At 33.8% G+C, this 23,459-nt stretch overlaps 2 protein-coding genes across 5 annotated transcripts; one reads left to right on the top strand and one right to left on the bottom strand.

Annotated features, from left to right (window-relative positions):
• The first annotated feature begins 9,554 nt into the window (after positions 1-9,554).
• Positions 9,555-12,022, top strand: LOC116032033 (1-aminocyclopropane-1-carboxylate synthase-like). The gene is made up of 4 exons (XM_031274420.1): positions 9,555-10,077; positions 10,205-10,336; positions 10,419-10,579; positions 10,749-12,022. Exons 1-4 carry the CDS (start codon positions 9,901-9,903, stop codon positions 11,734-11,736), a joined length of 1,458 nt encoding a protein of 485 aa, XP_031130280.1. The 5' UTR covers positions 9,555-9,900; the 3' UTR covers positions 11,737-12,022.
• A 2,538-nt stretch (positions 12,023-14,560) lies between these two features.
• On the bottom strand, positions 14,561-22,559 carry LOC116032709 (monodehydroascorbate reductase, chloroplastic/mitochondrial). Of its 4 annotated transcripts, none has more exons than XM_031275407.1 (18): positions 22,358-22,559; positions 22,102-22,270; positions 21,907-22,006; positions 21,551-21,628; positions 21,326-21,397; positions 20,908-21,026; positions 20,721-20,805; positions 20,489-20,578; positions 20,018-20,119; positions 19,819-19,908; positions 19,607-19,687; positions 19,398-19,469; positions 19,226-19,320; positions 19,021-19,109; positions 18,859-18,921; positions 18,623-18,663; positions 18,135-18,274; positions 14,561-14,754 (listed from the first exon to the last, which is right to left on the bottom strand). In XM_031275407.1, the coding sequence occupies exons 1-17, from the start codon at positions 22,365-22,367 to the stop codon at positions 18,143-18,145; spliced, it is 1,488 nt and encodes a 495-aa protein (XP_031131267.1). In that variant the 5' UTR covers positions 22,368-22,559; the 3' UTR covers positions 14,561-14,754; positions 18,135-18,142. The 4 variants fall into 4 exon arrangements, with proteins under 4 accessions (XP_031131267.1, XP_031131269.1, XP_031131268.1 ...); XM_031275409.1 differs by lacking the exon at positions 14,561-14,754 and adding an exon at positions 15,846-16,210; XM_031275408.1 differs by lacking the exon at positions 14,561-14,754 and adding an exon at positions 16,711-17,042.
• Positions 22,560-23,459: the final 900 nt, after the last annotated feature.

Here is a 23,459-nt window from a genome sequence, read left to right as displayed (position 1 = left end):
TGAGAACCACTCCCAGGTGAGAACTTGTGGACATATCCAAATCATTGATCAGTAAGATCTGATGGATGATAAATCAAATAAAAACAATGAGCGGGTCATTTTAAAAAAATATTACAAATTTTTAAAATGAGCGGGTCATTTTCATAAATATTACAAAATTTTATTTATTTTCAACTGTTAAATCTGCTAGATCAATAGTTTGAATTTGTACACATTCTCACCTGAAACATGATTTTTCACTTGATTATATATATATATATATATACTTCGTTCATGCTGCGACCAGCAAGCAGTAACTCAAGCAGAAATTCATCTCATATGTCATTATCATGCAACACTACGTACAGGAAATAACCCAATTCTATCCCTTAATAAAATTTTCCGATTCCGTCCATCCCAACTACTTTTCAAACTAGAGAGTCTACGGTGAGTGTTCAATGCTAATTGATGAGTCAAGAGCGGAATGGATGGCTAATATTGAGCGATTACCGAGACTTTTTTTTTTTGAAAGACGATTACCGAGACTTAATTGGTCAGCTTGTCGTGAAAACCATGAAATTACAGTAGGAATGTTGTGAATCATTCCCATATAATAGGAATAGGAATAGGAATAGGAAGGCAATTCAAGATGGAATGAGAGGTCAATTGCGGCTTTGCATGTTTAAGCGTCAGACGAAACGCGTGATTTGTATGCCCATGTCTGCTTAATTTATTTTGTGTGCAAAGTCAACTCTGCCCTTTACTTTAGTCTTTACATTCCCACCAAGCCATCGCTACTCCCTCAAGAATCATATGTTTGATACAGTCAGTAGTTACAGTTACTACATTTTTTTTTTCTGTTTTTGGGATCTTAAAGCGTGGTGCCAATTCCACATTAAAGGCTGACTTTGGTCATTGTGTAACATGCACAATATTGAATATAAGGAAAATATTACACGAGGTAAAGTGTCGGTCACTAACTTATAAGATGAGTTCTGTGTATGTTGTGATGATATTCTGTGCATTATGTTTTGACATTCTGTGTATTCTGACCACGAATTCTGTACATTCATATCAATTATGTATGTTAATCACTTGAGTAGTGTAAGATGAGTTATGCGTAGGTTCTGATGTGTTTGTGTATTTGGTGTTTTCATTTATGTACATTATGGTTATGAATTATGTGTATTATGGTTATGGATTATGTGTGTTAATCATTGGAGTAGTGTAAACACTAAGATAAGTTATGTGTGCGTGTGTGACAATTTTCTGTGCATTATGTTTTGACATTCTGTGTATTCTTTACACGGATTTTGTGTATGGTATTGGAAATCAATAAGTACAAAATTATATACTATAATACACATAATCTCTTAGTAGAATACACATAAGCATAAGCCTGAGTATTACCATTTATGTTTGAGAGGCATGGCATTCAAATCATTAATGTATAGAATTATATATTAGAATACACATAATCTCTGAATAGAATATGCAGAATCATAAGCCTAAGTATTACTACGTATCATTTATGTTTCATGAGGCATGTCATTTAAATCATTAATGTACAAAATTATATATTAGAATACACATAATATCTGAATAGAATACACAGAATTACACATAACGGGGATTGGACGGACGGAACGGTGTCCGTCACGTCAACTCCCCACTAACTTAGTTAAACGACGTCGTTCCGGACCATGGTCCACAGTGCACTTTGGACCCTGGTCCACGGTATAAGGATTGTCAATTAACATGTTAATATAACTTGGCTTACCCAGCTAAGTTGGTCAGACTATTAATTTAATAACTACAACGTTACAAGTTTAACTCTCAATGGGAGTGGCCTATTGGCCTTGTTTTTACCGATTTTTTATTACTACTATAATTATATATACATTGTTATAATAACATTGTTATTATTACATTAAACCAACTCAAAATGTTGTGAAGTGGTTACTATGGAATAGTAGAGTCAAAATGTGATGAGCTCGGTAAGTCACAGGCTTGTCTTCCCAAAACGAGGCGCAACCTTTGGCACGGGCTCAACAAATTATGGCCTCAATTTCGGCAGGCGAGTAAGGTTCTTCAACGCAAGCTCGACTTCTTGGAGTAAGGGAAATGGGCGAGCCCTTCGGTGTGAGCACTGAAAATCATGAGCATGTCAGCCTAGGACAGGACGAGTCCCTTAATGTGTGCTTGGCAAAAAGCGGGGTTCAATCAAATTGAGGTCAGCTATGAGCCAAAGTAAGGTGAGCTCGGACCCCTCCCTCTCTCATGGAATTGAGGTCGACACTTGGGGTCGCACTAGGCGAATTGACCTCTACATCGGCTTGGACTTGAGTCCGTCTCAGCCCCAGGGATAATGAGCTTGGGGTCGGTTGCCCATGCGTAGCCTCACATGGCACCTCGGTGGCGTTGTCAGTTTATGGGGTTGCACCACACCTTTGATTCCCTTAGATGAGCTAGGCTAACATGGTTGTGGGTTGTTGAATCACAACCACTCTGTCTTAGAGGCTCGGGGTCGGTGGCAGAGCTATTGGGGTCTCCCCCGCCCCCGCCCCGCCCCCCACCCCACATTGCCTTTTTTGTTCAATAGATCTCATAGGTCCCTCCCCGACCCCAAGGGGAGGGTTTGTCAGTTCGTGTCCTCGTTGAGGTTGTTTTCGCTTGGGGTAACGTTAGAATTGCTAGAGTTGCGAGAATTGGACCTCGACATTGCTATGGAAAGTTCAAAAAATAAGGAGCACACTCGAGCTTGTTTGTCGATCTCTCAATGAAAGCACCAATGATGGAATTAATTAACTTGGGTGGCCCAAACTAACTAATTCTGATTAATTATGGGAATATAATATAAAGACAAGTATGGAATTTGAAAGATATAAAGTGTCCTTGTATTAAGAGCTTGTGTAATAAGGTTACAAGATAAGACGAGTCCTAAAGGGTAAATGAGGACAAAGAATGCTTATTTAAAGTAGTAAGTCTAACCAACTCCCCGCAAATAGTGCGACCCACGAGAATCGACCTTCGCCCAACCACGCTTGGAGGTCGACTCGTGAGGCCAACCTTGCCGGTTAAGCGTCTTTGTGGCCTCCGTTTCCAATATCGTAGGAGACCACGGTGGCTGAGCCCGAGTCATGGCCGACCTCGTGGTTGGCCTTATCCAGCTTGGGCTGACCTTGTCTAGGTTAGCTCTCCATCTTCATTCAGATTGATTTGCTTTGGCCTGGACACATTCTTAATATATCCATCAAGTTACATAATTTTGGTGATTTATATAATTTCCTTTTAACGTCCACTCAAATATGATCTTCTAGATTTCAGGTTGGTTTAAAAAGAAAACAAATCAAAATATTTGAGTAAGATGATAAAACCATTTGATTCAATTTTAATGCCAATATGAAATATTTAATTTGATTTTCAAATTAAACTAAACGTTTAATGCCCAACTTACTAAAAAGTAATGATATAAAACTTTTCATAATTATGAGTTAGAAGCCAGTATAATCTGACAAAGTGACATACAACTCATGTAGCGAAAGTACAAGGACTATGCCAAAACAATTTATTAATATGTGCATGCGTGACAGGCCAAGTCGAGTGCTTGTATGAGGATCAAAATTCCAAAACCCAATTAAAAATGTTTTTAAAAAAAAAAAAAAAAGAACCCCATGACATGTACTAAGTACCAACTTCAAAACAATACAAATTTAAGAAAAAATCTCGATACTTTTACTATAATATTATCACGACCAAAAAAAAAGATAAATTGAAAAGAATTTAATTTTTTTTCCATAACTTAATATGATTAGAATATCTCTCTCTCTCTCTCTTTTTTTTTTTTTTCAGAGAATCGAACTTAAAAAAAAAAATTAATTATAAAATCGGATCCGTTGGAGTTTCATATGAAGTGGTCAACGTTAGGATCTACACGTACGTGTGTTAATAATTGAGGAACAATGCGATAGGGTGAAGTTTCCTGAGATTCTGCCAGCACATATAGGCGGTGTGTGTGTATGCCATCCGTGCAACAAATGTAATGTCGGTTGTTTAGTTACGTCAACAGTAGTTATCAACTCATTAATAATGCATATTTTCAAATATATATATTTAATTTGGTAGTAATTAAATTGAGTTGTCGTAATTTAAGTTGATTGTGTTGCTCATTCAATTCTGGGAAGATTTAGTTCCATTCAGAATAACCCTACCAGAAGTGTTGTTCAATCACTAACAATGGTGTTCAAATCCAATTTCCATTCAGATCAGATTTCCACACCAGGCCAACTTGTTCAGTTTAATTTTTTTTTTTTTAATTATGGAAAAGTCTGTAACCGTTATCCGAATATGCATTTTAGATAGGACGCATGTAACTCTAATCGAACTCAATAAACAGCTTTCATAAAAAGTTAAATTTGAAACTTTGTGGTTATTAAGCTAACTATCCAACTAAGTTGACTAAGATTGACACAATATAATCTATTTATTATTACAATTGTCTAATGTTAATGAGTATTACACTTTGCCAAACACCTTGTGCTCATCAGAGGCACCTCTATAGTTCTCTTTGAGGGAAGGTCGCATGATCGAACTCCTGTGGTGGGGCATTGACTCTTGGAGTGCAACAAATAGAAAAAATATGGATAAGATACTACATTGTAATAGAACCAATAATAATAATAATAATATAATAATAATAAAAAAATAAAAAGAGTATTACACTTTTGGTAAAAAAAAAGTATTTTGTATTACGCATCACATGTCAGAAGAATTCGTACAAATTTTGTATTTTTATTTTCAAAAATGATATCAGAATGGCTATTCCATTTGCAACAGAATAGTCATTTTCAAAGAGTGTTTGATATTAGTTATTTTTGAATTTTAAAAATAGTTATTTTGTATAATATTAAAAATAGCATTATATATATAATACACACATTGCAGGCGTGCATGCACAGACACATATGTATGTATTTGAATATGTGTAAGCAAATATACTATTTTGGATATAAATATTATTTTTAATTGTTTATTCCATTTTCTTTCTTTAAACCAACCAAATGCTTAAATAGAACTCTTTCTATAATCATATTTATACTCTTTAAAAATCAATGAATTATAAAATAAATAAATTGACCAATTTAATAATACAAGAATAGATCAATAGAACTATAGAAGTACCTCCAATAATGGAAGAATTAATTATGTATTTAAATTTCGCTTATACCTTTTCCCATCTTTTCATTCCTAAGTTGGATAGTGGAAACCTGAAGGGTTTGGTAGATTATGGGAATATCTTTTCTTTTCTTTTTTTTTTTTTTTTTAAATCTTTTCTGATATTTTCATTCATGACAATTAACCTGTGTAAAATATAGTTCAATATCGTCATAAATAGCTTGAAAACGATGATCAAGTAGGTGAAATATAATTTTTTATATCGAGCTATTAGATAAGAATGAAGTTTATCTCATACACACTATTGGCGTAGTTGCTTATCTTTATTGAATACGATAAACTGATTTCAAATTAATTTATATATACTCAATTAAATGCATGTTTAAGCAAAATACCTTGTGGTCAAGCGGCATAGCTGTGGCCCTCCTAAGTGAGAGGTCACCGGTTTAATCCCGCTCTTTGTGCTTCAATAGGTTGAGAAAAGTATGTATGAACAGATACTACGCATTTGTGTTCTTCCCAGATATTTTATTGGGCCAGGGGCGTGAGGACCCTTGAGATTAGGGGTTCAACCTTTTGAGAAGAATATATAACTCCGAAAAAAGTGAAACATGATTTTTGTATTATCACATGTTTTTTTCTAAGGACCCTCTCGGTCCTGTGATGATGATAATTTTATTTACATGACACGTAGACGGTGAAGCATTAAGTTACGTAGAGGGTTATTTTTATAATTTTTTTTACTTTAATTCCTTTAACATATTTTGATGTATTTTAATAAATTTCAAACTTAAAATAAATAAATAGGGCAATGGTAACATATATAAGTACATGATCTAAAAAATAATTAACTAAGAGTTTGAAATTGAGAAACAAAATTACTTTATAAGTTAACATGACTTAATAAGAAATAAAATAATAATAAACTAACATAAAATATAACTATATTTCATAATAAATATAAATAAAATAAAAAATAGTAAAATATGCTCAAGAATGTTAGAATACCCAAGAGTTGTGAGGGAATTAAATTCCCTAGCTTCAAAATCTTATGTGGACAGTACGTTGTAGTCTTTGAAAAATGTTACATTAGCCTATGAAAGTAAGAAAACATGACCAAATATGAACCGTGACATTTTAAAATTTATATTCCTTTCATTATGTTATATAATCTGAAGCAAGACGGTCTCCTAAATGTGAATTAAGGACGTTGAGTTTTTTGCGAAACATATGTTTCATGTACCTTGCGTACTTGCGTCCTGGCTGACCTTGTACTGTTGTCCTGACTCCCCATGTGCTACTTACATCTTTGCCTCTTCACATGCATATTTATTTAGTACGGAGGTTTTTTTTTTTTTTTTTTAAATATACGCATCACATAAATTTTGCTCCTGTATAATAGTCATAAATTATTTATAAAAGATATGTCACACTAAGAATATCATATATAACGGGTTTAACTAAAAAAATGTTGACTAGAATTAAACTCATAATTTTCTTGTATGAGAATTATATTTCATCTACTGAGCTATTGAATAGTATTGAGTTCACGGAATACACATCTTCTTTACTATATTTGGCCGCTTGGGACGCACTATTAAATTATTAAGTATGTTATTTTTATTGTGATGTTAATTATGCGCTTGCTAATTTGATAAAAGTTTAACTGTTTAAGTGACATAAGATTTTCGCTAATGTGATATGATATAAATGAGGTAAAACTTCTTTTGAACATCTCACATGATCTAAGTTTCATGCATATTTTTATACATCTATCAAATAATAACATATAACATTATAATATTCACGTACTTTTAAAGACTTACATGCACCACTTTGAGGATAAAACCAACATCACTTTGAAATAAAATATCATTTTAGGGTAAACACACCTTGCTTTGGGTAAAATTTTACATGGTATATAAGTGTGCATCAATTTAAATTAAAGAACCAAAGACATTTGATAAATATGCAGAAGTTTTTAGGCATCAAGTAAACACGCATATCAGTTTACAAAAGCCTACATATTTTAAACTAAATACGTACGTATTGGACAGACTTTAATTTCTTAATTAACACATAATTTTTAGACTAAATATGACTGTCCAAACATGCATGCATCATTTTATCCTATATGTATTTACTCTAAACACACATCATTTCGTGATAAATAACATATAGTTTAGTTATTTAAATATTCTTTAAAAAAAAAAAAAGTATCATCGCCTCTTAATTTCGTGATTAAATCTAATTGTATTTGTTTTTTAAACTTACAATTGAGATTCATTCTTACTTATCACAAGAGCAACTATTTTCATATGGTGTCCATGTATTCATTGTGGCTGCACAATTAGTTTCTCCGACAAAATTAGCTGATACGATAATGTTGTATGTGAATCATGATCATGCCCTAAAAGTATATGTGGCTTGCAATTTAATTACAGTACGTAATAAATAATAACGATTTGTTATTATTATTATTATTATTATTATTATTATTATTATTATTATTATTATTATTATAAAATTCAACAAAAACATATATACCAAGTGTCAAAATTCTACCAAAACGGCAAAACATGTATACCAAAGTGTACCCATGAGAATCACAACAGTCTGTCCATTTTTGGTTCTTATGGGGGAAAATCCTTATGAAAATATTTTCCTTTGCTCGTATTGCCGTGTTTTCCCATTATCTTTTTGTTGTCGGTACGACTTTTTATCATTTTAATTAAACAAAGCAAATAGAAATAGAATATGACTAACTAAATACATCCTAACAAGCCCAAAGACCTTGTAATCAAGCGGTAACGATATAACTGTCTCTTCCAAATGAGAGATCACATTGAGGAGCATACATTTTTAACTTTAATTTTTGAATAAATTAAATTGTAAATGTTGTAACAAAGATAGAAAAACATATAGATTAAGAAACCAGTTGGACACTTCACTCGTTTGATCACGTTCATATAGTGTTCTTTTGCAATTTAATTAACTTCTTAATAGAAAAAGAAATGATATTTAAAGCATCTATCTAAAGCATATGAGCATATCATGTCAGCATGTAATAAAAAATAAAATAAAAATTAAATAAAATGCATATAATATTATGGGTACTGACTACTGATTAAGGCTAACTTCATCTCTAAAAGGATGAGACTTTCAATTTGGCATGGCATTGTCTAATCATTATACTGTTGGAACTTAATATACAAGTTTATTTTTAATATATTAAATGTTAATTTTTAATATATTACATGTTCATTTTTAATGTATAGTAGTTTATTTTTAGTATATTACCTAAAAATAACGTTTAATACATTAAAAATAAACTTTCAGTATATGAAAAATAAACACTTATTAAATTATTAGTGATTTACTTTGTAATAATATAGACCATGATTCATAGTATAATTGTCGACATTGTTATACCAATTTTTTTCCTCTATTATGTATTACAAGTTCAATCGTTATATCATAGATTCAAATCCATATTGCAATATTATTGCTTTTCACATAATTTGTACAGCTTTTAACTTTTTTTTTTCTTTTATAGTGATTTTAAGCATTACTATTATTATATTTTAAAGGTTATATTAATTATATTTTAAAGGTGAATTAGAATAATTTTAAAAATAAAAAAAAATATTGAATTTTCGAATATGATAATATAATACTACATTTCTCTCATTTTACATGTCCTATTAATTATCCATTAATCAAATTAATTTTTTTTTCTTTAATAATTTTTAAATTTTTTTTTTGTTTAATAGTACTTTTAATTTAGTTTCTATATATATAAATTTTATATACTAACTTAATATTATGAAAAGTTAAATTAAAAATAACTTTAGTCAAATATCGTTAACCAAATTAGACTCATAAAATGGGGTTACACTTGTCTGAGATTATCTCACGAAATTTTATCCGTGAGAGGTGTCGGGTCGGGTCTATATGTAAATGTAATACTCATACTAACAAATGTAATACTGATTAGAAATAAAGTATTTGTTACTTATAAGAAAAAAGCATAATACTTTTGATGACAAATGTAATACTGATATAAAAGTATTATTTTAATTTTCATAAAAATTATTATATTTTTTCTTATAAGTAATAAATATTTTATTCATGATTTAATATTACATTTACTAGTACACATTACATTTAATCTTGATTTTTCATATTTCATGAATAAAGATCTCTCAGACGAGATTACGGGAGGAAGGGAGTAGTAAAATTTAATTCCAAGAAAGCGGAGATTGCACCGCCACTGTCTGGATAAATAAGTAATGGAAAGAGAAATATCAAATCAAGTGAGAGCTGTGGGCGGGACTACTGAAATAGTAAAATTGGAAGGATGAATAGGAGCATTAGGGAGGGGAGATGTATTACAGGGGACCATGTCTCTGTTTGACTGTTTGCACATACAATATAGTATATACTATATCTCTCCCCCTATATATATTATAGATTATTAAATACATACTATGGTATACAGGTCATTAACAATACGTATGTAACCAGCCGCCTAACAGCAACAGGTACCTATCCCTCATATTTTCTTGTACTCTTTCAACAATTTCACCGAAACTTCAGACTACACTATCATTATCTTTCTTCTCATCTCTTGATTTCCTGCTATATAAACCCCCATCACTCCGACCAGACAACTACTAAGAAAAAAAGGAAAATCATTCTAACCTGAAACATTAAAAAAAAAAAAAAAAAAGGCTTATTTGTGAAATGGAGTTCACCTCAAGCCAGTTGAAGAATGAGATGAAGCTTTCCACGATCGCTACCAGCGATGGACATGCGGAGAACTCCGCCTACTTTGATGGCTGGAAGGCCTTCGAGAATGATCCTTTTCACCTAACACAAAATCCCCAGGGTGTCATTCAAATGGGTTTAGCAGAAAACCAGGTTTTAACCAAAATCCATTATTCATTCATGCATGCATGCATGCATGTTACTCACTTTTTTTCTTTTAGGCGGCCTCTTAATTAGCCCAGCTCGCTCATTTTCTTGTGTTTGGGTGTTGTTTTTACAGCTTTGTTTTGATTTGATCCAAGATTGGATATTGAGCAACCCAAAAGCCTCCATCTGTACACCTGAAGGGGCTGAGGATTTTAAGGACATTGCTATCTTTCAAGACTATCATGGCCTCCCAGAATTCAGAAAAGTATGAATTGAAACACATACACTACTCAAATTTGGCCTTTTCTAAGTTATGAGCATTCCAACTTATGATTTTTGAACAACAGGCAGTGGCAAGATTCATGGAGAAAGTGAGGGGAGACAGAGTGACATTCAATCCAGACCGGATAGTTATGAGCGGAGGAGCAACTGGAGCTCACGAAACGCTGGCGTTTTGCTTGGCTGATCGTGGGGATGCATTTCTTGTCCCAACCCCATATTATCCAGGGTATGTATATATGAAACACTTTAATTTCTTCATTAGTTCATGTTTCTGTTTTAATTTTTATTTTTTGTCCTGTTTATGTTCTGTACTTGTGTTTCTTAATCATCTTTTAACTGTCTTGTCCTGTCGGCTAAAAGTTTTTGGGATTTTTTTTTTTTTTTTGGAAATGCAGATTTGACAGAGATTTGAAGTGGAGAACAGGGGCGCAGCTGTTCCCTGTTATCTGCGAGAGTTCAAATGATTTCAAGGTGACCAGGGGGGCCCTGGAAATAGCATATGAAAAAGCTCAAGAACAGAACATCAGAGTCAGAGGATTGCTGATTAATAACCCATCCAACCCGCTAGGCACGGTGTTGGACCGGGAAACCTTAAGAGATGTGGTGTGTTTCATCGCCGACAAGAACATCCACCTCATCTGCGACGAAATCTACGCCGCCACGGTGTTCAATCGCCCGGAATTCATCAGCATTGCCGAGATTATCCAGGAATTCCCGGTCAATCTGGACCTGATTCATATTGTGTATAGCCTCTCCAAGGATCTAGGGTTCCCGGGTTTCCGAGTCGGAATCCTCTACTCCTATAACGACAAAGTGGTGAGCTGTGCCCGGAAGATGTCGAGCTTCGGGCTGGTTTCCACTCAGACGCAGCACCTGGTCGCGTCCATGCTGTCGGACGAGGTTTTCGTGGAGAAATTCGTGCGGGAGAGCTCGGAGAGGCTCCGCGCCCGACACGCCGCGTTTACGCGGGGGCTCGCGCAGGTCGGCATAAGCACGTTGTCCAGCAACGCGGGGCTGTTCGCGTGGATGGATTTGAGGCGGCTTCTCAAGGAGCCGAGCTTCGAGGCCGAGCTGGAGCTCTGGCGCATCGTAATCAATGAGGTGAAGCTCAACGTGTCCAACGGCGGCTCGTTCCATTGCTCCGAGCCGGGGTGGTTCCGGGTCTGCTTCGCCAACATGGACGACGCCACCATGCGGGTGGCGCTGCGGCGGATCAGAGCCTTCGTGCTTAAGAAAAAGGGCGTGGAGGCGGCGGCGGCGGCTAAGAAGAAGCTTTGCAGGGGGAGATCGCTTCAGATCAGTTTATCGTTCAAAAAATTGGACGATTTTATCTCGTCTCCTCACTCCCCTGTGTCTTCGCCAATGTTTCAAGCCGCAAATTAGATCGTTGGCCATGCATTAGTACGTGCAACGTGTTAAATAAAAGAGGATAACAAAAAAAACAAAATCCTCAGATTTTAGGATTTATAAGGTTTTTTTTTTTCATAGTGATATGAAAATTGCAGTAAATTTGATTTGTGTAATGGCCATCTTACCTGCAAGCTTGGGTAATGGCCATTTGTTGAATTGTTGGTGTGATTGTTTAAAGAAATAATCCACGTGATAATATAAAGTTTTAATTTGTTCTTGATTATATATATGTATAAATAAACTATTATTAAAGTGGCTATATCTTTACAGTACACAATGTGTATTCCGTTCTAGCACAACTATCATCAAACATTCAAATCCTTATTTTTTTCAATTGAAATTTCTACGCTTAAAGAAGTTGATGGTATCAATCACAATTCATCCAACAATTTTTCATAGAACGATTTAAGTGGTGGGCTATCTCAATTGCATTGGTCACTCTACCGAAACACACCATGGCAAAAAATTGAAATTTAGAATGTAACGTAGGGAAATTAAAATGATAAGACTTAATATAAAAATGCCACTATAATCGAATAGTGAAACTAAAACTAACTCTTACAGATTAGAATAATCACAAAAACTCATTCCAAATAACTTGTAATTGACAGTACGTGTTGCTCAAGATTTTAATTTGCATTATAATATATAATTAGGTAAACCTTGCAAAGCAGGTTCACATAAAGTTTTGCGAAATGTATGTCTGAAAGGTTTGATCAGTCCAAGGAGAGAAAGGCACAAATATTCCTTGTTAAGCAAGTTGTCGGTGGTTTGGAAATCTTCTTTTGTAGTTAAAGAACATACTAATCTAGAAGTTCTGTTCTATGCTAGTCTGAATAGGCGGGAATATTACCTAAAAGTTAAGATATATTACTACTCTGGTTGACATGCGTAATTGAAAGCAGAAAATGTAGTAGCCAATAAACTAACTAATTAAAATTAAAATATTTGGTAAAAGTAATTGTTGAATTAGCTGAAGGGTACATGGTGTCATTTTTTAAAATTAATAAACAAAAAAAAAATTAAAAAGCAAAGAGCTTATGCTATTTAGATTGTGTGCCTTTCAAAATACGTTGTAGCATAGGAGTCAACAACGCTCGATCTTATGACCTCTCATATGGGAGAATCACTACATGTCTATATGCTATCTAAGCACAAGGTGCTTGACAAATACATTATTATGTCAAACTTCTTATGTTTTATTAAATAGAGTTTATAACTTATTTGTAATTTAAAATAAATTATAAAACTCTAAATTAAAATATGCTATATCAAACAGAGCCTACTTCTCTTGAATTTTGTATATAATTACATAGATTAATAGAACATTATGATAATTTTATTTGTTAACTATATAAATATGAATTAACTTAAAGAGAATTTTGTTGTGCAGTTTATGATGTATAGTAATCATTGTCAAATACGAATATACGATACATAAAAACATATCACTATCTATCAATATATAATAATCTTAAATCTTAATATCTAAATTAGATAAACTTTATCAAAAAGGGAAAATTGTTTTATTTTAAAATCCTATTGCCGCGTGAGTTGAAACATCCTTGTACCAAAAAGCATGACAATGAACATTATTGTGTTCATAATTAAGTATAATCAATTGATTGTTACTTATCAAACTGCGGCTTCATTCTTTTTTAGTACTATTGACTCTATTACAATGTAGTACGGAATATTTGTTTAATATACTTTCTCTATCGGTTGTAGGACTTGTAGTTCAAAGAGTCAATACCTTACCACCTGAGTTTGATCTTTTGACCTTCCGTCAAAAAAGTCGTTGAGGTATAAATGTGCCAATTGAGTACAATGTGCTTCGCTAGCATAGCTTCATTTTTAAAATTCCTTTTGACAGTTCATCAATACCATTTAAGCACATAGGATTGTTACATTGTTGAAATGGGAATACATTTATTTTTTTTTTGTTGGAATATGTTTTAATAGTGGCTACCACCTAGGGAGTTGACGCCGACTATTCAAATGCTCTCTCTCTCTCTCTTAGCATGCAATAAGTTGAATTTTTCTGAAAAAGAAAAAATATAAATTAAAATTTCAATTATAATCAATTGATAAGTTCGTAAAGTTGTTATGTCGAGGTCATTGATACGAGGCCAAAGTTAATTTTCGTATGCAGTAATTTTGTCTAAGTTAATTTATCCTTATTATTTGTTGTCAATTTGATTCTGGTCTTATTATTTAAAGATAAATATGATTATTTATAATTTTATTTTATAACTTCAATATATAAAGGATATATAGTGCGATAAATGCCTTGGAGTATATTAAATGGATATTTGAATAAAGAGTTAGTAACACTTTTGTTCCGACTAAGTGCCACTTTCCTTATTTATACATTCAAATTTAATTGTTCAGCCTTTTATATGTTAATCTAAAATGTTAAAAATACCTTCATATGCATGCAAAAAAAGTTGAGTTTGGAGACGTATTTAAAGCTATAGGAACAAGACAAGAAAGTTGAGAATTTCTGATTAGTTTTTATATAAAATATAGTTTAAACAAATTAAAAGAAAAGAAGTAGAGAAGAAGGATATGTAGACATTTATGGCATGGATTATTTAAGAAGAAAATCAAGGATATATAGGCCAAATAAATGAATTGAATATACACGATTAAAGAAAGATGAGGCCGGAATGAAATTGCAGCTTCCAATTCATTTCAGTTAACTAATATGTTAGTTGACTTGTTGGGCAGGAGCAGTTGCAACTGTGCAAGACAGGCAACAGTTTGAGGGACGACAAAACATATTATTAAAAGGAAGTTGGGAATCCATAAAGATAATCTACTATATTAATGGTCTGTGTGTTGTGTTGTGTAAAGCAATGGTTAAACTAAATACAGAAGATCAGAGTTAGAAAAGGGTATTTAATTGGCTGATATATATGATGATTCAGAGGAGACAGTTTGACCCACAATTTTTCTTTATTTTGCCACAGATTTCACATCATCGATCCGCTGCAACATATAAAATTAAAATGTCAGCTAATACGCATTAGCCCTTAACCATTTAGCGATTCATACTCATCTTAACATTATCCACCCAAACCCTACTCTAATATCCGATTACAACTGGTTGAAGAAATTTTTGCATTAAAAAAAAAATGTTATGTATACTTTTAAAGAGTTTTGTTTTTGTGTGCAATAAATTCTGGCTTTACTATAAGGAAAGGAAGAAAAAAAGCTCTTTTTTTTTTTTCTTTTTTTTCTTTTCAGGTCAATTAATGCATGCCATGCATACCCAAAAAAAAAAAAGGTGTAGTAGAAACTACCTATTTGCATGCTTGTAAATCAACCCAATGGATCATTGTAGAACAATTGTATAGTTAATAATCATTTCATTTCTTCCGAAAGAGATGGTCAAATGAGTGAATTATGATTCTTGAACTTAAAACCAACACAATTTGGTTGAATCTATTGCACTGAATTTTTTTAGTGTAATTTACCTATTCCATGTGTGGTTTTGCAGGTTATTACATAGAAATGAGGCACATTCTCGAGTTGTGGGTTTCCCTCGTAATCCAAATAAATAAATAAATAAATAAATAAATAAATATATATATATATATATATATATATATATATATATATATATATATATATATANATATATATATATATATATATATATATATATATATATATATATATATATATATAGAGAGAGAGAGAGAGAGGAAGGGTCTCATGTACATTATGTTCCTTAGGTGAGAAATAAGATGAAATTATAGTCTTAGATCTAATTTAATCCAATGTATGAAATTGCCTTCCAGATTTTAAAACACGCGCATCATCAAGGGTACTATCGTAATTACCTCATTATTTTTCATAGTTACTTGTAGTGCATAATTTTCACTCATGTAGTGCACATTTTTGTGCCTAATAGTGCACATTTTTATACCTAACAGTGCACGTTTTCTGTCTTAGAGTTCATGCTATTAACCATCTAGGAGGTTAGTCTTATGTTCTGTAGTGCATGTTTTTGTGCCATACAGAGCAAAAGTTTGTGCCTAACAGTGCACATTCTGGTGGCTAATCAAATAAAATTGCTCAAAACACACAATTTTTTCATAAATACTTGCAGTGCATAATTTTCAACCATATAGTGCAAATTTTCAACCGTATAGGACAATGCTTATATACTTTAGATCAAGTAATTGCAGACTACTAAAAGCACGCTGATACTTGATAGCACTATCAAGCATTTTATAAGCAAAATTCCATCTAGTAAGCACATTAATAGATAAACCAAGTTTAAGCTGAATCCCTACTTTTTCAACACAATTTTCAACCATTTTCATTCTTCCCTTCGACGCTTTAACATACCTCACGCTCTCTCGAACTTTGTAAAAAAGAATAATCAATTCTTTCAACCCCATCTTGTACAATAAGATTCAAGATATGTGCAGAGCATCTAACACAAAAAAAATTGATCATTACACAACAAATCATTTTGTAAACAAAGTTGTTCTTTCAAGACGTTTTGCATACAATCATTAGCTGAAGCATTATCCAAAGTAGTAGAAATTTTTTTTCCTCAATTTCCCAATCTTTTAACAACCAAGAAGCTTCTTAACTAAATCACGGTCAATATGCGGTGGAGGCATAGCACAAAATGCTAATATCTTACTGTTTAGCTTCCAATCATTATCAATATAATGCACAGTCAAACAAATATACCCTCAATTGTGCATGTTGTCCAAATATCTAAAGTCAAAACAAATTCTACTAGGAATTTTGACAACACATTCTTTAATTTGTCTTTTTCTCTATCATAAAACATGTAAACATCTACTGCAGCTGTATTTCTAATTATAAAGTTGTAATCAGCATTCAAATACTTATGCAACGCTCTAACCCAAGTATACTCTACCCAAGAATATGGAAGATCATGATAAATTATGACGATACTAATAATCTCACGAACCATATCGTGATTAATCTTTTTTGCACGCAACTTCACTTTATGGTCAATAAGCATATTACCCACATCTTGATATTTAGGGTTTTGCTTACAACTACTCATATGATGACCTAAAATTGATGTTCCATACTTGTGTGACCGAATAGTGTATTCTCTATTACAATACTTGCATCTACCAATTTCTTTATAATTATTTGCAATTTTTTCAATCCTTATAAAATGATTCCAAACATCTGAAGTGAGGCGTCTTTTTTTAACTTGAGTATCAACCGGGGTGAACTTTGTCCTTGAGAACAACTCATTGTGTACCAACGTAACGAACCTAAAATTAATGATTACACAATAAAAGTGACAATTGAAGTGATAAACTAAAGTGACATAGTGATATACCAAATAAATTCACATTAATTAAAGTGATAAACAGGAGATAAGGTAAAGTGATATACCGAAATCAAAGAACACAGTTCACAACTAAAGTGATAAGCATGAGATAAACTAAAGTGACACTTAAAAGTAATAAACTAAAGTGATATACCAAATAACACAATTCACATTAACTAAAGTGATAAAAATAAAAAATAAATATGGGCTTGCGGCTTGCCTACGGAGGGCCAGAGGGCAGAGAGGAGGTTGGCATGGTGGCGCACTGGAGTGGTCACTGGTTAGCGACTCCGAATGGTGACAAGCTAAAGGCTAGACGCCGGACTCTGGAGCTAACCACGCTAGACGGCTAGACTAGTAGAGGACTAAGGCAGGACGCTGTGATCGAGATCGCGAGAAGCCGAGAACTTTGACACAAAGTCTAGGCTAATAAGGTTATTATATTTATATATATATAGGTTTTATATATGGGCCTGGCCCACGAGTAGCCCGCACGAGCTACGAGTCTTAGTGGGCCAAGCCCGCTCTTTCACATGCTGCCTTTTTCGTGGCCCGCACCCGCCCCGCGACGGTCAGCTCGCGAGCTTCGACCAACTTTGACAGTACTAGTAAGTAGTAACAAGAGAAGAATGGCTCAAAGAATTGCAAACAGAAATCAGAGGAAGTATAAACCATTACAAAGGCATTTTGGAAGTGTAAAAGGTCACTTTAACTCAATAAGTTTTTATTAGTAATCAATCAGAGCACAAAGTGAACACTAAATACTAATCCACTTCAAAATAAAAACATTTTATTTTTAGAGATTATCCAACTAATCCAGCGTGATTAAAATCCATCCCTCCTCTCTCTCTCTCTCTCTCTCTCTCTCTCTCTCTCTCTCTAGGTTGCATAAATTGGAATGGTTGGATACTTATACGAGGGCAGGTTGAACTCCAAAGAATGGATAAAACTCATGGATAGCCAGGAGTATATTTTGCCAGAGTCATTGAAATAAGTACAGGGATTTCAGTGTGTTGTGAGATTGATGGCTGACCTTGTGGACTAAACAGTAGCTTTAGCACCAAGGGAAGCTTGAGCAATTTCCAGAGCCTCTTCGACAGATGATGCGCTTTGAAGTTTGGCTATGTCAATAAAAGGCTGATTCCTTGCTAGTTTAGGAAGCAGTTGGAATTCCTAAAATAAAAGGAAAAAAAAATATCAGCTTGCATTCACACTGTAGGAAAATCGTACCTATATAGTTCAAACTCCTTTCCACCTTTTTTTTTTTTGAGGAACCTTTCCACCTTTTAAAACCATTATAAATTGTTCAAAACAGGAGATGCAACTTCGGGTTCATTGACTATAGTGGTATAGACAGTTTTATATCTTGATTTTCAAATTTTGCTTCAGTATGTTCAGTAATACACTAGGGATAGGGAGTAGGGACCATGTGGTCATTTCCTCATTATCAGAATTATTAGAAACAATGGAACAAACTAAACATGGTTTGCTCTGCCAGTTCCATCTTGGGAAAACACATACCTCAGGACTTCCACTTTCAAGAAGAACCCCCTTCAGTTTACCTGCAACAAAGTAGAAACATCACAATTATTTTTTTTTTCCTCTCTTCTATATTAAAGTGCCCCTCCACTCTAGGTGCCTGGGCTTTCGAACATAAATAAATAGGAAGAGGAAAGGCACCTATGAGAACATAGAACCATCAACAGATTTTTACATAATAAATGGATGGACATGTTATCAAAAGTTCAAAACAGTACCTGAGTCGATCCAAAACGTTGCAATCTTTGGATCAAAATTCCCAATTTCAACAGTCTCACCAACTGTTAATTTGAAGTCATTTAAATTAGCAACAACCACAATATTACAAAGTATCTGGAAAAGAATCTCTGACAGTTAAAATAGCAATGACAAATCATTACCATTGTCCCCAAAAAATTGCCACCACACTTTCCTTTGGCTTCCTTCATATTCAAAAACCCTTGAATAGAAGTACGGGAGATAATCATATCTGGATACCAGGCAGGACAACATTACTCCATCAGAAGTTCAGAACCAAACCGAACTTTAATCTAGTCCATATAAAGTAGTTGTTCGACATTTAGAATGGAACAAAAACAAACTTACGTGTGAGTGTGTGCGGTCAATAATGATTTTACGCAATGTTGTGCTGATTTACGAGCATGATCAACATGCTCCACTCGTGCAGTTCGGTTGTAAATCTGTACGACGTCCATTAGACACAGTTGAAGCAAGAAAAATTAACTAAAACTTCTAAGTGGCAATTGAGAATGCGAACCTTCAATGGAAATGCTGCGACATCTCCAATAGCAAATATTCCTGGTATGCTTGTTCTGAACTGACCATCAACCTGAAATGTAAAGGTTTAGAGAGCATTTTTCAGGACCACAAATGCAGGACCTACAATTCCTTTAATTGAGGGGTTTATGACATATTGATACCCAAGGACATCAGTCATCATCAAAGATGATAGAATTTGGCACTAACCTGTATTCCACCCACAGTGTTATTTAAGCCAACAATTTCGAATGGACTGACAGCAGGTTTTGCTCCAATGCCAACAACCACCTGAAGATTAAAGAACAAATAAAGTGCTATCAATAATTCAGAAGCTTCTTACTTTTGGAGTGCACTGCCAACTTTGTAGTCCTTAGGCATGAAGAATAACAGTAATATATAATTAGCTACAGATCCATTACCATGTCTGCTTCAATGACAGATCCATCTCCAAGTTTAACCCCAGCTACACGTCCATCAGGACCACTTTCTAAATGTTTTATTGAAGCACCCTGGAAGTAATAATTCAGTTTCAAAGATAATTAGATTTTCAATCATACAAAGTAATTTCACACAAGAGTAACTATTGAAGGAAACTAAAATAGAGGAGAGAGAGAGAACCTTAACAAATTTGACACCATTTTCTGTGTATAGATGTTCATACTTGTGTGCAAGGGAAGAAGTGAATAATCTAGGCAGTAGATGCTCCTCAGGGAAAATTACCTATATTTTAATAGACAATTTCCATTAAAACAGATTAACATAAGAGTAGCCTTTAAGATGAGGTGATAAAAAAATGCTATGCTTGACATATCAATTTTATGGCAAATAGCCCTAAATCACTCAAGTTTCTGGGTTGTAGGTAACAGGAAGGGTAACCAAGAATTATGCATCAAATTGCTGTAGGAGTTGATGTGACTTACCATTCATCATTCCTAAAACTGACATTCTATTGTCTTATGCACATGCCTTTTTGTCTATTTACATCACTTCATGTTCTTGTCAACTAACAGAAATTTGGATTCACATTGTTATTATGATTCATGCAATCATGCCTAACAAAATAAAATAGGGAACACATCAATAGCTTACAGTTGTATCAAGTTTCCAACCAACTGCAGCTGCAGCCACTTCCATACCGATGTAGCCACCCCCAACGACTACAACCTTCTTTGCTTTCTCCTAGAAAAAAAAAACTGAATGGATTACAAGTTGAACAAGATTTGTACTCCAGCTTATTTGACAAAGTTTCATTTTGATTATAAACTTTACTTGAATGATTTTTTCATGTACCAATGTTTCTAAAGTGTATGGGCAACAATACCAGTGAGGATATAAGTGAATCTGCATCTGCAACATCCCGAATATAGTGAACACCAGGTAAACCCCCTCCGATTTTCTCTGGAAATCTAAGACCAAGAGAGATTTTGAGTGTGGATTTCTTCATTAAAATTTAAAAATTACCATTTAATATTAAAAAATGCAAAGACCAGAAAAAATAACTAGAATACCTAGAGGCTGTACACCCAGTAGCTATAATAAGAGTTCCAAACTTGAGCAATTTTCCAGAATTTGTTGTCAAAGTCTGTTTTTCTATATCAATGCCTGTTACCAGATCTTCATACACCATCTGCATAAATATGAATTCTGGTACCATTACATGATAGACCATAGGAATGCATACACAATAAAGATAGGTAAACACCATCTCTTAACCTACATGACATATCTCAAAGATTTCGGAGAGCTGATTCTTAAGATTCTTGCCATACATAAATAACACTATGGAAGACTTGACAACACCTAGTGATAATTTCATGGTGAGGGACTATATGTCTATACTAGTTATTTCTCATTAGTGATTCCAACTAGAGTAGGAAAACAATGTCAGTATGCTAGATATGACAATGCGTCAAATAGAATACAAACCTCTATCCCTTGCTCTTTGTACCAGTCAGGAGTCTGTCTCTCCCCACCTGAGCCAACACAAGTATGAAAGCCCTAAATCACAAAACAATTAACTGAATCCTCAGTAAAGTCCAAATCACGTCCACTGTTGTTAACAACTTCTAACATTGATGATAAAGTGATAACACTAGAAATTAGTTCCATAGAGCAAATGAAGCTACACCAAACCAAGAAAATTGAGCTCACCGGCAATCGTGCAGGCTTCTTATCCGCAGGGAATAGATAACCTTTTGTCAATGCTGGACGCTCATATGGAGCATATGCCTGTAATCATACACAAATCAAGTCATTCTACCACAATCCACACAAGTAAAAGAAAGCCACCTTGATCAAGAAATATAAGTATTCAACAGAATAGCAATAATATTAATCATTAACATCTTTAAAAGCAAAGCATGATTAGAAAACCTTTCAATCAAAAAGGAGGGATAGATTCATATTAAGTGGACTACTAATTAACGTGCTCAACTCAACTCTAGATTTAGTCATTTATCAAATCAAAGTTATCAAACAAGTTTGATCTAAAAAAGTAAATGATTCACCTCTTTGGAAACAATGCAAAGCTTCCCATTAGCCTGCCCATGTTCGACGAAAGTCCGAGCAGCATATCCAGCAGAGTTTCCTCCTCCAACTATCACGTATCTAGCAATTGATCATATGGAATTCAAACTCTCACTTACAACAACAATCACAACAATACAAACTAAACAGGGAAAAAAAAACAGTATAATAGTTACTCTCTGTTCTCATTGGCGAAAGATGAAGAAGCAGCAACAACGAAGCTTCTCCGGAAGGTTCTGGAAGGAAACTGAGGAGTCCGATGGAGAGAAGACGATTGCGGACACCAGAGTGAGAGGCCGTGCTTCAACGGCATTGCGTTACACATAGCCGCCATTAATCTACGAACTGTAACTTGGTAAATCAGCAGATGGGAATATATTAAGAGGTTTTAATGAGAATCGGAGAATGAAGAAAACTAGAGGTAAGCGAGACCTGAAGACATCGATGGAAGATCGCCGCAAATGATCCAACTTAATTAATAGTTGCTTAATAAAATAATTATTAAATGTGTAACAGTAACAATTGTTTAAGGGTGGCTCTAAGAAGCGGTGAAGAGTCGGGCCAACCGCGAGAGCCTATTCGTTCTGGTGATAAGACGCCATGGAACTGCACGCCAGTCGCCAGTGCTACTCTCCCACTTTTTTTCCTCTTCATCTTTGACCTTTCGGTAGACAACTGCCATTAGCGTTTCCCCACGCAGCTCCACACTATGCGGGCTGCCCTTCCAAAATCTATTCTCCTCTCCTGGCCCAACTTGTATTGGGCCACAATAGTGTAAAGAGTCCAGCGTTTTTGGCCCACGTAAATTTCCAGCAATTGTTATATTGTAGACGGCAATTTATATCATGGATCAAGATTCACGTAGCATTATGGATCCTAAATCAAAATGATGATGTTACAAAATTTGGAAAATTATTCTGTTAATCTCAGGTCTAAAAGTACACAATTTATATACTGAATGTTGACAATTTACATACTGAACGTTCACAATTTAAATTGTGAACATTCAGTATATAAATTGTGTATTTTGACCTAGGTCCACCTTGCAAGGTGGATCCGGGTTCATGGCAATTGTTCATAAAATTTATACTCGTAAAGTAAAGAATTTCACAACACAAGACGCATATACATGTTATATATTATTTACTTATTTTTCAAATATGATTTAGGTACATAATATGTGTTCATAAGCACATAATTTCACAACACAAAAAAAAAAAACACAAAAATTCATAACATAAGACACAATTTCTAATTTGTTCATGTACAAAATTCATACCCTTAAGGTATAAAATTTCTTAAAACAAGACACAAAACTTCACAACATAAGACACATACACATGCACCAGGGTCCATAGTGGACTGTGAACTCTGGTTTATGGTATAAGGATTGTATTGTAGATCATGGTCTACCATGCACATGGTGGATTCCATCCAAATTATGTGTCTTCAGTTAATAAATTATATATATATATATATATATATATATATATATATATATATATATATATATATATATATATATATATATATA

Source organism: Ipomoea triloba, chromosome 10, assembly GCF_003576645.1.
Source record: "Ipomoea triloba cultivar NCNSP0323 chromosome 10, ASM357664v1".
NCBI classification, from domain to species: Eukaryota; Viridiplantae; Streptophyta; class Magnoliopsida; order Solanales; family Convolvulaceae; genus Ipomoea; species Ipomoea triloba.
This window is presented reverse-complemented; position numbering and strand designations above follow the sequence as displayed.

Excerpts from the sequence above, each read along its gene's own strand:
- LOC116032033 (XM_031274420.1), top strand. The coding sequence starts at position 9,901 with ATGGAGTTCACCTCAAGCCAGTTGAAGAATGAGATGAAGCTTTCCACG. Across the intron at positions 10,078-10,204 it reads TGGGTTTAGCAGAAAACCAG|CTTTGTTTTGATTTGATCCA; the intron begins GTTTTAACCAAA and ends TTGTTTTTACAG. Across the intron at positions 10,580-10,748 it reads CCAACCCCATATTATCCAGG|ATTTGACAGAGATTTGAAGT; the intron begins GTATGTATATAT and ends TTGGAAATGCAG.
- LOC116032709 (XM_031275407.1), bottom strand. Across the intron at positions 21,027-21,325 it reads ACAAAGAGCAAGGGATAGAG|ATGGTGTATGAAGATCTGGT; the intron begins GTTTGTATTCTA and ends ATATTTATGCAG. Across the intron at positions 20,120-20,488 it reads GTTGGAAACTTGATACAACT|GTAATTTTCCCTGAGGAGCA; the intron begins GTAAGCTATTGA and ends ATTAAAATATAG.